At 41.3% G+C, this 12,852-nt stretch overlaps 2 protein-coding genes across 31 annotated transcripts in view; one reads left to right on the top strand and one right to left on the bottom strand.

Annotated features, from left to right (window-relative positions):
* Positions 1 to 3,953, top strand: part of ERAP1 (endoplasmic reticulum aminopeptidase 1) — a 37,216-nt gene extending 33,263 nt beyond the window's left edge. The window contains exon 20 of the mRNA XM_086413204.1: positions 1,683 to 3,953. Within this exon, the coding sequence (XP_086269330.1) occupies positions 1,683 to 1,838 (156 nt within the window). The 3' untranslated portion in view covers positions 1,839 to 3,953. The remainder of the gene's footprint in view (positions 1 to 1,682) is intronic.
* Positions 3,756 to 12,852, bottom strand: part of CAST (calpastatin) — a 770,242-nt gene continuing 761,145 nt past the window's right edge. For all 30 annotated transcript variants that reach the window (XM_086413227.1, XM_086413228.1, XM_086413205.1 and 27 more), the window contains 3 exons: positions 11,740 to 11,811; positions 6,703 to 6,768; positions 3,756 to 5,811 (listed from right to left, as the gene is read on the bottom strand). In XM_086413227.1, the coding sequence (XP_086269353.1) occupies positions 6,718 to 6,768; positions 11,740 to 11,811 (123 nt within the window). In that variant the 3' untranslated portion in view covers positions 3,756 to 5,811; positions 6,703 to 6,717. The remainder of the gene's footprint in view (positions 5,812 to 6,702; positions 6,769 to 11,739; positions 11,812 to 12,852) is intronic.

Raw genomic sequence — 12,852 nt, 5'->3', positions numbered from 1 at the left:
CACCCTCTGGGCTTTAGGTTCTGCACTTCACCCACATTACACAACGGCATCCTCACCATCACTCTGCAGTGTTACAGATGAGCAATCTGAGTCCTGGAGAAGTTAATCATTTACTCCACCCATAGATCAGGCTGCTTATTGCACAGAAAATGTTCTCAAGGAGGCAAGTGTGAATCATCTATGTCCTCAGCTGAGATGCTGGATTTCCCAAGGCAGATGAAGATAGGAGTGATAAATCTGGGTCCGGAAAAGTTGAAAGGCAGGGGTTAACAACCGGCTTTATTAGAGCTCTTATAGGTATCTTTTAGTACTATTGTGTTAAGCTTCTTTAGGACTAATTAATTTGACCAATTAGTAAAACCGTTGATGTGGTTTGACTAAAGTGTGCCTAGAGTGATTTTTAAATTTTTTACATTTTATTGAAGTATAGTTGACTTACAATGTTAATTTTTCTTGCATAGCAAAGTGACTCAGCCACACACATTTTCTTTTTCATATTTTTTTCCTTGATGGTTTATCGAAGGATATTGCCCAGAGTGATTTTTTTAAATAGCATATTAATTAACCTTGAATTCTGATAGAAAAACAGTAGGTTGAGCTACAATTTAAGGCAGGACAGTGAAGCAGGGTATTCTCTAGGTTGTTATAGCGGGAAGGCATGCCTTCAGCTCGCTGAAAAGTTCTACTGAGATTTAATTTTAAAACAACCCTGAATCATTTAAAATTGGAATTTGATCTTTCAAAAGCCTATTCTTCCCCACCTCCTCTCCCCAAACTTATGATTATGACATGGGTTTTTAAGGAATTAACTGTCTGGAATCCATGCTGAATAAATAAAACATCTTGGCCGAGACTTGCTTCCTGTCTACGAAATCAAAAATTGATGGATTAATGCTGTGAAAATTTATGGGAAAAAGTTAAGAACCCTTGACGGTGAGAGAGAGTAGCACAATGGTCAATGCTGTTGCCAAGCCAACCTATTCCTCCTGTGAGCTTAAAGGGGATAAAACACCCAGCAGAGAAACAACAGCAGATATTTTCGAGGAGATAGCCAAACAACTCTTATCTCTCTAAAACCGTGGGGAATGTGTGGATTTTATCTTGAGGGAACAATACATCAATTGTGGATTAGGAGAAAAAAAATTGGCAAGGTTTGGGGTATTACCACCATAACTTGCTAAGAACCCCACTCCCTGCAGTGTTTCTATAATAACATACGTGGCCAGGGCCATAGAGAAAGACTGCACTTTATGTGGCTGAAACTGTTTGGCTTGGCAAAGAAGAGATTCTGCACATTCTGCTTTTTTCAGACACGTTTAAAAATGTTAAGTTTGCATCAGTGCATATGTCACAGACGACACATAAAATAGATACACAAGATTAAAACTTAATTATAAAATGGTAAACCCCAAAGTCTTTTAGAATCTGGCAACTGTGAATAAATTTTAAAAAGCTGCAGAGAGAAAAAAAAAACAACAAAAAACACAACGCTTGACATCATGAGGCATGAGCTCATTTCAGAGCTCAAGTTTATGTACATAATCGTATCCAGACACCTGGCCCTGCCTTCTCTGTAGAATTTTGACAAATGCTGGAATTCTGGCTTCAGTTTTAACTAGCCTGAACTTACATTTGTGTAACCTGAAAACAAAATTTTAAAAGCCTGATTTTTCCCCCACAAGGTAAAAGAATTCTTCAGCTCTTTGAAGGAAAACGGGTCTCAGCTCCGTTGTGTTCAACAAACCATCGAAACTATCGAGGAAAACATACGTTGGATGGATAAGAATTTTGATAAGATCAGAGCGTGGCTGCAAAATGAGAAGCTTAATCTGCTATAATGGTTCGGCTCTTGGTTGGTTCCTGTGATGTGTAATCTGCAAACTTTTGTTGAATGTGAATATTTTTGAAGTGGAGATGGGCCAGCTTGGCACCCACTGAAGATGCTTCTTGCCCCTTCAATTCATTGCACTCCTTCCTTTTCGTGAAGACCACTGCTTCACGTTTTCCTCAGGGAGTTGCTGCCACCACATGTTCCATTATAGGTGTGACCCCGAAATGTACACCCAGGTCGGGGGTTCCCTACTGTGGAGAAGTAAAGTTCCTTTTTCTTCTTATATTGTATATTGAAGCCCCGTGGTCTCCACACCCCTGCTCCCCACACGTTTGTCATTCGTACGCTGCTGCATCAGTCTCCTGAGAAGACTCAACAGTGATGACTACTGAACCATGAACCCCTGGGGCGCTCACTGAGCCAGAATGCCCCCTCTCCATCCAACTTTCTCCCGCTTGCTGCTTGCCCAGGGGCAGACCTGTCCGGCCACATCACGAGGCTTCCCTGTCCTCCAGCTTCGGCTGCACTCCCAGGAGGGCAGATCAGAGCTGGGGTTGGGGAGAGAGCAGGTGAGGGTCTTTATTGCCCCCTCCCTTGCAGGTAGCCTCAGGCTGGCCTCCAGCCGAAGGGCTCAGCTCCAGGGAGGTGGCCCTCTTTCCCACCAGCCTTCTGCATCTCTGTGCTAGTAAGATGCTTCCTTCTCTCAACTCTGCAGGGAGAAGTGGAAGCCTGGCTTTCATTAGTCCTGTCTGGACTTGTGGTTTTCATACAGCCTGCTCATATTCTTGTTAAAAACAAAACAAAACAAAAACTCCACAAACACCTTCCACAGACCCCTCCTGAGATAATCCTAATTAGAGGGTGCCATCTGTTTCCTCAAGGCCACTGACCAGCAGTGTCCCTTCTGAAAAAGCAGAGTGCTTTCAGGTCTAGGAGAGAAACCTTTCATTGGAAGTTGAACCTGAGGGCTATTGATCCTTCGGTAGGCAATGCTTCCCTCCCTGTTTCTTATTTGGTCTGGTTTCAGTTCAGTTCAGTTCAGTTGCTCAGTCCTGTCCGACTGTTTGTGACCCCATGGACTACAGCACGCCGGGCCTCCCTGTCCATCACCAGTTTCCGGAATTTAATCAAACTCATGTCCATTTAGTCGGTGATGCCATCCAACCGTTGAAGAAGTGACTCATTTGAAAAGACCCTGATGCTGGGAAAGACTGAAGGTAGGAGGAGATGGGGCTGACAGAAGTTGAGATGGTCTGGTTTATAATCCCTAAATAACTTGTTGTTTATTGCCAGTGGGCACTGCTGCTGCTGTTGCTGCTAAGTCGCTGCAGTTGTGTCTGACTCTGTGTGACCCCATGGACTGCAGCCTACCAGGCTCCTCCGTCCCTGGGATTCTCCAGGCAAGAACACTGGAGAGAGTTGCTATTTCCTTCTCCAGTGCATGAAAGTGAAAAGTGAAAAGTGAAAGTGAAGTCGCTCAGTCATGTCTGACTCTTAGTGACCCCATGGACCACAGCCCACCAGGCTCCTCTGCCCCTGGGATCCTCCAGGCAAGAGTACTGGAGTGGGGTGCCATTGCCTTCTCCGAGTGAGCACTGCAGACTCTACTAAATGTAAGCTACTGTGAAATGGAAACGACTTGCTTATATCAGTCTAAGCGAAGACCAGGTATGGTGTTGTTGGAGTTGAAATCTTTTATGAGTTTAATATATTGCAAAACTTAAGATAAAGAAATAGGATATGAAAAATGTCAATGTGTTCTAACACACTATGGAATAGAAGGTCTTTTCAGGACATAAATGTGTTTATAATTCCATTTTTATATATACTGCCTGACTTCATGGTTTAAGAACGAAAAAACAGAAATCACTGGTCATTTCTACCCCCCAGGTGTTTTCCTTCTAAAAAACATACAAAGCCAAGATTTTAATGTAAAATACTTTCCTTTAATTGCATCTTGTATCTTGAGTAATGAAACATGGACATAGTGGTTTTCCGTTTTGGTCACCTGAGGAACCTATTTTCATTTGCTTTTGGAGAAGTCCGTTTTCTAAAGAGACACACATCACCGCAACAATGTGCAAAACCCTTTTTGGTAATAAAAAATGTTATTTACCTCTAAGCAAGTATTTGCAATTATTTACTGCGAATTAGATGGGTAAAAAGGACTGATTTAGATCCTGTAGCTTACTCAGTTCATCATTAATTACCAGCAGACACCCAAGTCTTGAAGACATTTTGAATAAACAAAAGGCATATTCAGAGAACCTTAAATAAATGTTTACTTTTACAGGCATTTCTTAAAATCTCTGGATTTGGTATGTAATTAAAAAAACACTTGATATATGCATGTAAATTAGTAATACTGGAGTCATATCTTTGCAAACACATCTGTCAATGTCAAAGGTTTCATTTTTTTTTTTAAAACAACTTTGTACTACTTACAGACACATAGTTAAAATCCCTCAGGAAAAGTGTTTATTTTCTTGTTAGTGCCTTGAAAAGGTCTGTTTAAATTACCATAATCCTGGCTTATCTTTCCCAGATTTAGACTAATAATGCCTTTACCTCTCATGAGATGAAGACAGAGCATTTGAAGTGGATGAAGTTTGCAATCTCAGGCATATGCATGATTTTTAAAGAGAATTGTTAGTATTAATAGAATTGGATACCCATTATGAATAGTATTGTTATTTTGCTTGCCTCCTACCCCATTAGACAGTATCAGTGATACTACTAATTTTTAGTGAAATTGCCAAGTCCTAAGAAATAGTTTAAACAGATGCTAAGGAAGGCTGTACTCTCTGAAAGCAGGAATTCCAAATCAGTTTTATGATGTGTACCTGATATCTTTTCCTGCGTTCACTATCAGAAAATGAAGATGGGATTTTGATAATTTAATTTCATCAGTGCTATGTTCATCAACCATTCAGAAAAATATGAGAAACCTTTCCAAGTTGTCGGATATCAGACCCTCCCTAGTTCTTAAATGGCTATGGGGGAAAAAAAAACAGATTATTTTTTTTAATGTTAAAAAGATCTTTTTTCTTTATTTTTAAGCAGAAGTTTGTTTTTGTTTTTGGCAATAAACCCAACTTCCATTAAGCCACATGCTGTACAGCGCAAGACTGACGTGGCAATGGCTCTGTGCTAACAGCGGCTGCTCGGTTTCACAGAGAGAGGATGGCAAGCCCAGCTTAAGGCAGTACTGCGGCAGAGATCAAGCCATGTGAGTATTCTAAGCATTAGGTTTTGTTATTCTTGAAACTTGCTATGCAGTGACAGAGTCTGCGTTTTGCTCTTCTGACTTGAGTCAAGTCCCGGTGGGTCTCTGCGGACAAGGTGCGGAAGTCCTAACCTCTGGCAAAGAGAAGTTCAACCTGAAAGGGGGATGCGGTGCTTCCTGGTCTGTCCAGGGTCTCTACGATTAGCAGCTCAAGAGGAGACATGTGCCCAATGCACAGTATTTTATGACTGACTTATAAACAACAACCCAAAGAAACATCAAACACAGTCCACAAGTCCAAGAGGAAAGGGGTCATGAGAAATCAGAACACTGAAGAACACGTGAGGCATCGTTTTCCAAATGCTAACAACAAAAATAAGTGCAAATTGAAAATGCTAATGAGATTTACAGGCACTGTGGGGAGAATGTGCAAAAGTTTGCAAAGGTTTTTCCTTTTTTGTGTGCTGCTTTAAGAAACTATCAAATGTATCTCTTAGAAATATAAAGTTCCTTTCTCTCCCAACTGAAGGCAATTTTTAAAAATTTAAAGTTTATCAATACTCAGTAGAATAACACAGGTGAACCAGACAAATTCAGTTTCTTTTCAGGAAAAGAATAACAGACAATGTTTAGGAGGTCAAAAGACTCAGCAAATACCACTGTCTCCAAGCCACCCAGAAATTGTTTCTGTTATCAAAGCCTTTTCTTCTTCAGAAGTCACCATCTACCCGCTGAAGATTTTATATGCAGATACCTTGAAAAATTCAAAGAAGAAAATCCAGTGAACCATTTGATAGGTTATTTTCTTATTACAGGCATAATAAATCTAAGGAGGCATTTACTTTAAGCAGATATTAGAGTAGAAAATTAGAAGAACTTTTTTTTTTGGAGAAAATCTTTGGAGCAGTTCTAATCAGTATACCTTCGTCTACAGGAAATAAAAGTGAATCACAGTGAGAGAGCCCAATCCAATTTAATCTACATTGTTATTTCTTTTAGATTTTTTTGCAGCAAGTAGTTATATGCTTTTGTCATTTAGAATAAGACCTCTTCTCTTTGACATTAATAAGGGCCTAGCTCTCAAGACAGATGTCAGAGTCTCCCTCATCCAAACCAGCTCTTCAGTTACTGTAAAGTAGAATCAAACACAGGGCTTTACTTTCTAAAACTAAGATGATCACAAGTTATCAGTCTTTTCCTTTGCCCTATTCTCAAAACCCTGCAATTACCATCAGACCGTAGGCGTGCACTTCTCCTCACCCCACAAGTGTTTTGGGTAATATCTAGATTGTAAGGCCATTTCACCATAAGATGTTACTTGTCAATTTTGCTTTGCCACAGTAACCTGCAGTCATGAGCATTTGGGTTTCAAAGAGTCAACTAGACTTAGATGGTCATTTTGTTTAAAAGCCTGGCCTCATATTTTAAAGAGCTTTTAATTACAAGATTAATATTTTTAAACATTCTGGAAGCACCATTTATTGCTTTTCAGGGAATTACTCTACAGATTTCAGTGTCCCTTTCATTGCCAATAGCATAAAGAGAACATGAAATACTCAAGAAATGGACTTAGTTTCTCTCACCTATAACACACGGGCTGGTAGAAGGTACAGTGGTCTTCATTTGTGACAAACACCCAACTTACCAAATAGTGTGAACTTTAACTTGTACTTTTTCCATCAGCTTTTGGCTTGGAAGTTTCCTCCTTTGCCTAAAAGGACAAGCAAAAACCATCAATGAGTTCTTTATTTTCTGTATTGAGTACCCCAAACTGATCAACCAGAAGAGCTTTATGAGGAAAAATGTTTTTCAGATTTAAAAAGGTAAAAGATGGCAGTTAGCAGGGGAAAATAAGATAGTCCTTTTTGAGTATTTTATTTAGTCCAAACACTGAATTCTTCCCCTTGAAGTTTATAAACTAAAAATAACCTTAAGTGATTCTAAATGTTTTACTCTAGACTTTCGTTTTTTGTTTGAAGGCCAACATCATTGGTTTCCACTTGCAAGGCTTATTTTTCCATCTCTTCACTTTCAGTCTGTCTTTAAATTTGAAGTGAGTTTCTTATAGGCAGTATACATAGATGTGTCATGTTTTTTTTATCCATTCTGCCTCTCTGTATTCTGGGGAGTTCAGCTCATTATTTTCAAAGTATTTATTAATAAGTGTGTACGTATTGCCATTCTGTGAACTGTTTCTGACTGTTCTGTAGTTTCTTTGCTCTCTTTTCTCTGGCTCTCTCCTTTTGTGATTTGATGATTTCCTACAGTAGGTTCCTTTCTCTTTCGTGTATCTACCAAAGGTTTTCGTGCAGCTACTTTGTGGTTACCATAAGGGTTACAGTTATGTTTTAAGTTGACAATCACTTAGGTTTAAATGCATTCCAAAGCTCTACAGTTTTACTCATCACCCTCATGTTTTGTTTTTGATGTCCATTTTATGTCTTTTTAATCTTGTGTATCCCTTATTATAGTTAGCTGTTTTTTAAATTACTTTTGTCTTTGAAATTTCCTACTAGCTTTATCAGTGATTAATACACCACCTTTACATTAAATTATTCTGAATTTTGCTGTATATTAACCTTTACCAGTGAGATTTGTACTTTGATTGTTCTCCCATTACTAATTAGCACCCTTTTCAGCTTAAAGAAGTCTTTTTAACATTACTTGTAAAACTGGTTTAATGGTGATGAACTCCTTTAGCTTTTGCTTATCGGGAAAATTTTTTTCCTGAATGACAGTTTTTCTAAGAAGAGAATATTCTTGGCGTTTTTTTCTTTCAGCACTTTGAAAATATATCATGATACTCCTTTTCTGGCCTGCAAAATTTCTGTTGAAAATCTGCTGAGAGTCTTAACAGAGGCCCCTTGTATGTAAAAAGTTGTTTTTCTTTTGGTATACTCAAATTCCTCTCCTTGTCTTTAACTTTTGACATTTTAATGTGTCTTTGGTGTGGGTGTCTTTGGATTCTTCTTATTTGAAAGCATCTGGGCTTCCTGGTTATGAATGTCCGTTTCCTTCCCCAGGTTAGGGAAGGTTTTAGCCATTATTTATGTCGATAAGTTCTTGGTCTCTTTCTCTCTTGCTTCTCCTTTTGGGACTCCTATAATGCAAATGTTCATCTGTGTGGGTCTGCGTGATATTGTCTGATAAGTCTTTTTGGCTATCTTTTTTTTTGCTGCTTTGACTGGGTGAGTCCCGTTGCTCTGTCCTTGAGTTCCTGGATCCGTACTTCTGCTTCTAGTCTGCTGTTGAACCTCTCCAGTGTGTTTTTTGGTTCCGCTACTGTCTTCTTCAGCTCTGTGACTGTCTGTTACTTTCTTGTATTTTTCCTATATCTTTGTTGACGTTCTCACTGTGTTCATCCATTCTTCTCCCAAGTTTGGTGAGCATCTTTATGACTGTTACTTTGAACTCATCAGGTAAACCGCTTCATTAAGGTTTCTATCCTGCGGTTTTAATCGTTTGGAATGTATTCTTCCACTTCTTCATTTTCTTTGACTCTCTGTGTTGGTCTGTGTGCATTAGATAAAACAGCCACCTCTCCCAGTCTTGAAGGAGTAGCCTCGTGTAGCAGATGAACTTTACTGGTAAACCCTGCCCTGACTCTTGATTATCTCCAAACACTGTAAGCAGCCTATTTTATCTTCATTGGTTCAATATACAAACATAATAGTCTTGAAGGGCCACAGCAGGTGATCAGGAAGTATCCCTCTGGGGGGCAGTTACAAAAATTTGGCCTCTAGGTAAGCGTCAAAGCCCCTTTTCTGGGAGATACTGGTGGCCTGGAGTGAGATGGAGAAATAGCTCAGTGGTGGTGAGCACCCAGCTGATGTCTCCTAAGAGCACATCTGGGCATCTTCTGCCAAATCGGAAGCCTGCTTCGCACAGCGGAGCTTCAGGACAAGCAAGGAGACCTCTTACACAGAAAGCTGGGGCGTGTTTTGGTCTGTGGTCTGTGCAGCACTCTGGGGATAGTGGCCGGCTAAGAACTGTAGCTCTGATTGCTTGGTTGGGGGGGCGGGTGCATCTGAGCTCATGAGCTCTTGAAGAAGCTTTCCTCAGTTTGCTATGGCCTTCTGGACACAAGCTCCATTGGCTTCCCAAAGCTAGAGGTTTTGTGTGCTCATTTCTCAGGTGGTCTTTAAATGTTGGGGTGCTGCCATGGGAGTTCAACCTAATTTGCTCCTCAGGAGAAGCTCTGAGTTTTGAGTTTCCTTCTGACGGTGAGTTGACTGTGTTGGGACTGGATTTATGTCAAGAGTCTGTCCCAGCCTCTTCTACCTTCTTTAATGCTGGCCTTCTTTTATTGGCCTGATGGATAGGAGTCATTCATATCACTGTAGGAGTTTTTTCCTAGAGGAAATTGTTGTGTATGCAGCTGTAGATCTGGTGTTTCCATGGTACAAGGCGAGCTGATCTTTTCTACATCACCACCTTGGACCAGAACTCACTATCTTGCTTTTTAAGAGTTTGGATGCAGCTGGATTATTTCTGGACCTGTATCTTTTATTTCTCGTTATAATTGGAATTAACAGTCATAACCATTTGAATACTACGGTTTTAGAATTGGAGGGGACCCAGAAGTTGTTTATCCAATCCAACTTCCATCCCTTTCCTAACCACAGTTTGAGTCATTTTAATAATAGGAAACTTTCAAAGTGCCATGCTGCTTTAACGCCCAGCTCTAAGAAACCAGATCCGCTCATTAGTCTCAGTTCTGCTTTCTATAACAATGTGAAAAATGAGGTACCACTTGGGAGGAAAGACTACTAGTATTTAATATGAGTATATTGGATCTCAGAGACTGTAAGAGCTTCTCTAGTTCTCTATACTACTTTCCTGTTCGAAGATTCACAGAAACTACATTCTCTGGTGGTGTCATCTCCTTTGCCACGCACACATATTTTAACATGTCGTAATTTGCTGTTATGATGACTAACATCGTAATCAAACTGTTGACTTTTTTCTTAATAATTGGTGGCAATTTAGACTTGATCTAATAATGTATACGGATCTATACTGTCAATGTTTATCCAAGTGGAAATGTGAGGTAGGAAGTGTTAGTCTGGGTCTTTGGGCAGGTGAAGTTATAAAATATTCACCCATCCCGAAGTCTCAGTCATTACAGCATCAAATCTAACGTCCCAAAGCACACCCCGAGAGAACAAGCAAACTAAGGGCTGATAAGGAAACAATACAGCAACCAGCATGTCACTGCTGTTCTCAGGGGGAGCCCAAGGAGGGGGAGCAGGGGTCACAGACAGATCTTCCAAGGAGGTGAAGGGATGGAGGGAATAGGGCTTTGAGTTGTTAAAGAGCTTGAATATGTTTGTGCTACAAAGGAGATGAATTGAGACAGAGATACTGGAGACAGTTCAGTTCACTTGCTCAGCCATGTCCGACTCTTTGCGACCCCATGGACTGCAGCACGCCAGGCTTCCCTGTCCATCACCAATTCCCGGAGCCTACTCAAACTCATGTCCATCGAGTTGGTGATGCCATCCCACCATCTCATCCTCTGTTGTCCCCTTCTCCCCCCTCCTTCAATCTTTCCCAGCATCAGGGTCTTTTCCAATGAGTTGGTTCTTTGCATCACGTGGCCAAAGTATTGGAGTTTCAGCTTTAGAATCAGTCCTTCCAGTGAATATTCAGGACTGACTCTTTGGGACCCCATGGACTACACAGTTCATGGACTTCTCCAGGCCAGCATACTGGAATGGGTAGCCTTTTCCTTCTCCAGGGGATCTTCCCAACCTGGGGATCAAACCCTGGTCTCCTGCATTGCTGGTGGATTCTTTACCAGCTGAGCAACCAGGGAAGCCTGGAGAGAGTTAGTGACCCCTTGAGAAAGAGAGAGAAGGGGCTGCAGACAAGGAGGGGAGAGTGGGTTTATTAGGAGGAAGATAGGAAGGGGTCTTGGTTATTTCCTGCAAGGCACCCTCGGTTTTCTCTTTAAGTAGAAGGCGAGGCTTTCTGCATACGGTAGGGGAGAGTAGCAACAAGGGAGTGCAAGGCGTTTGGGGCTGATGAAGGGAGAGGGCCTCCGCTCACCCCAGACTAGCACAGCTGACACTGGGACTTTGTGTGACAAGGGCTGGCAATGCAGCACGCTTCAATTGTGTTCCGAATCTTTGTTCCTTCAGTAAGTTGATACTTACTGAATACTGATTATTGATAAGTAATATTGATACTTAAGTATCGATTACTTTAAAAAATAATATATATCATGGCTGATTCATGTCAATGTATGGCAAAAACCACTACAATATTGTAATGGAATTAACCTCCAATTAAAATAAATAATTAAAAAAAAAACCTTTAAAACTTCAGTTTCTTTGGCAAGACGTTCTAAGGTATAGATAGTACTTAAAAATGGTCTTATTCTAAATAGACCCCAAGCAGAAAGTAAATGACTAAGAACGTGCCGTTCCCTGTAATTGCCAAGCTCATTTGTCATCTATTTACTGCTCTGGTGGGGGCTTCCCTGGTGGCTTATATGGTAGAGTCTTCCTGCAGTGCAGGAGCCCCTGGTTGGATCCCTGAGTCAGGAAGATGCCCTGGAGAAGGAAATGGCAACCCACTCCAGTACTCTTGCCTGGAAAATCCCATGGATGGACGAGCCTGGCGGGCTACAGTCCATGAAGGTCACAAACAGTCGGACATGACCGAGCTTTGAACTTACCTTTGTGCAATCCTTTGCTTTCCCGCCATTCCTAGGTGCTTCGGCACTGGAAGCAGGCTTCTTGTCTTTGTCCTAGAGCAGAGGAGATGTAATGAAGCTGCTGTGGTCAACACTCCATCTAGCAATTAACTGCTGCTGCAAGCAAATCGATCCAGACTCTTCTTTTTAGGAGCCTGGAATCTCCAGTTTAAATAATGAAAAATTGAGTGTTTCACAGTCATGACTTTTTGAACCACAGTGAATGTACACACAGGTGTTCAAAGTGGGAGGTAAGAAGGGAAAAAAATGAGGAAAAGGCGACTCACGTTGACGCCCTGCCAATTTTCACGATGCACTCAGACTGTATTTTGCTTATCAAAATAGAGCCTGGTTCTATCAGGACTGGTTTCTATGTGCCAAGAGGACACTGCTTTCAGAATCATGGAAGAATAATCTAACAGTGGAAGCAACCAGAGTGAGCTAGGGCCAGTCACATACAAAAGTAAAGTCCATTCACCAAAAAGGCATTATTGATGAGGTTCTAGGAGTTGAGAAATAGGATACTGATGTGATCTAGAAATTAAATCACGCAAGATAGGGAAGACTCGCAATTCAGTGACTGGGAAATATGTTTAGTACCCGCTGAAACCACATGCATTTTATTCTGAAAATAACAATGGAGGACACTCATTTCACTTTTCCTCCTATTTGGTGGATTACACTTTTTTCCCCATTCACATTCGATCTCCTCTGCTATGCACCAGGCATTTTGCTGATGCTGGCCACAGAGCTACCAGACACATGACTGCTATCTAAAGCCCACAGCTCAGTGGAGTGAGGCCCATGGGACAGGTAACTCACAGCGCAGGGATGGCAGAGGAGAAGCCCCTGACCTGGGAAGGGAGAAGCAGACAGGGAGAGCTTCCTGGAGCAGCTGATGCTTGAACTGGTCTCTGAGGGGTAAGGAGGAGAGCTGCTCAGGGCAGAAAAGGGGAGGAAAGCCCAGAGGGCAAGGGGCATGGTGTATACAGTGAAGGACTGCTCTCCTTTTAAATGACCACAGATAAAGTAGTACTGTTACAAGCCAATATAGTGTGGCAATCAAAAATGGTGGCAACGGAGCTTATAAAGCAA

The sequence above is a fragment of the Bos grunniens genome, chromosome 7 (genome assembly GCF_055505025.1).
Source record: "Bos grunniens cultivar Pamir isolate PY7600 chromosome 7, Bosgru_T2T1.0, whole genome shotgun sequence".
Taxonomy (NCBI): domain Eukaryota; kingdom Metazoa; phylum Chordata; class Mammalia; order Artiodactyla; family Bovidae; genus Bos; species Bos grunniens.
This window is presented reverse-complemented; position numbering and strand designations above follow the sequence as displayed.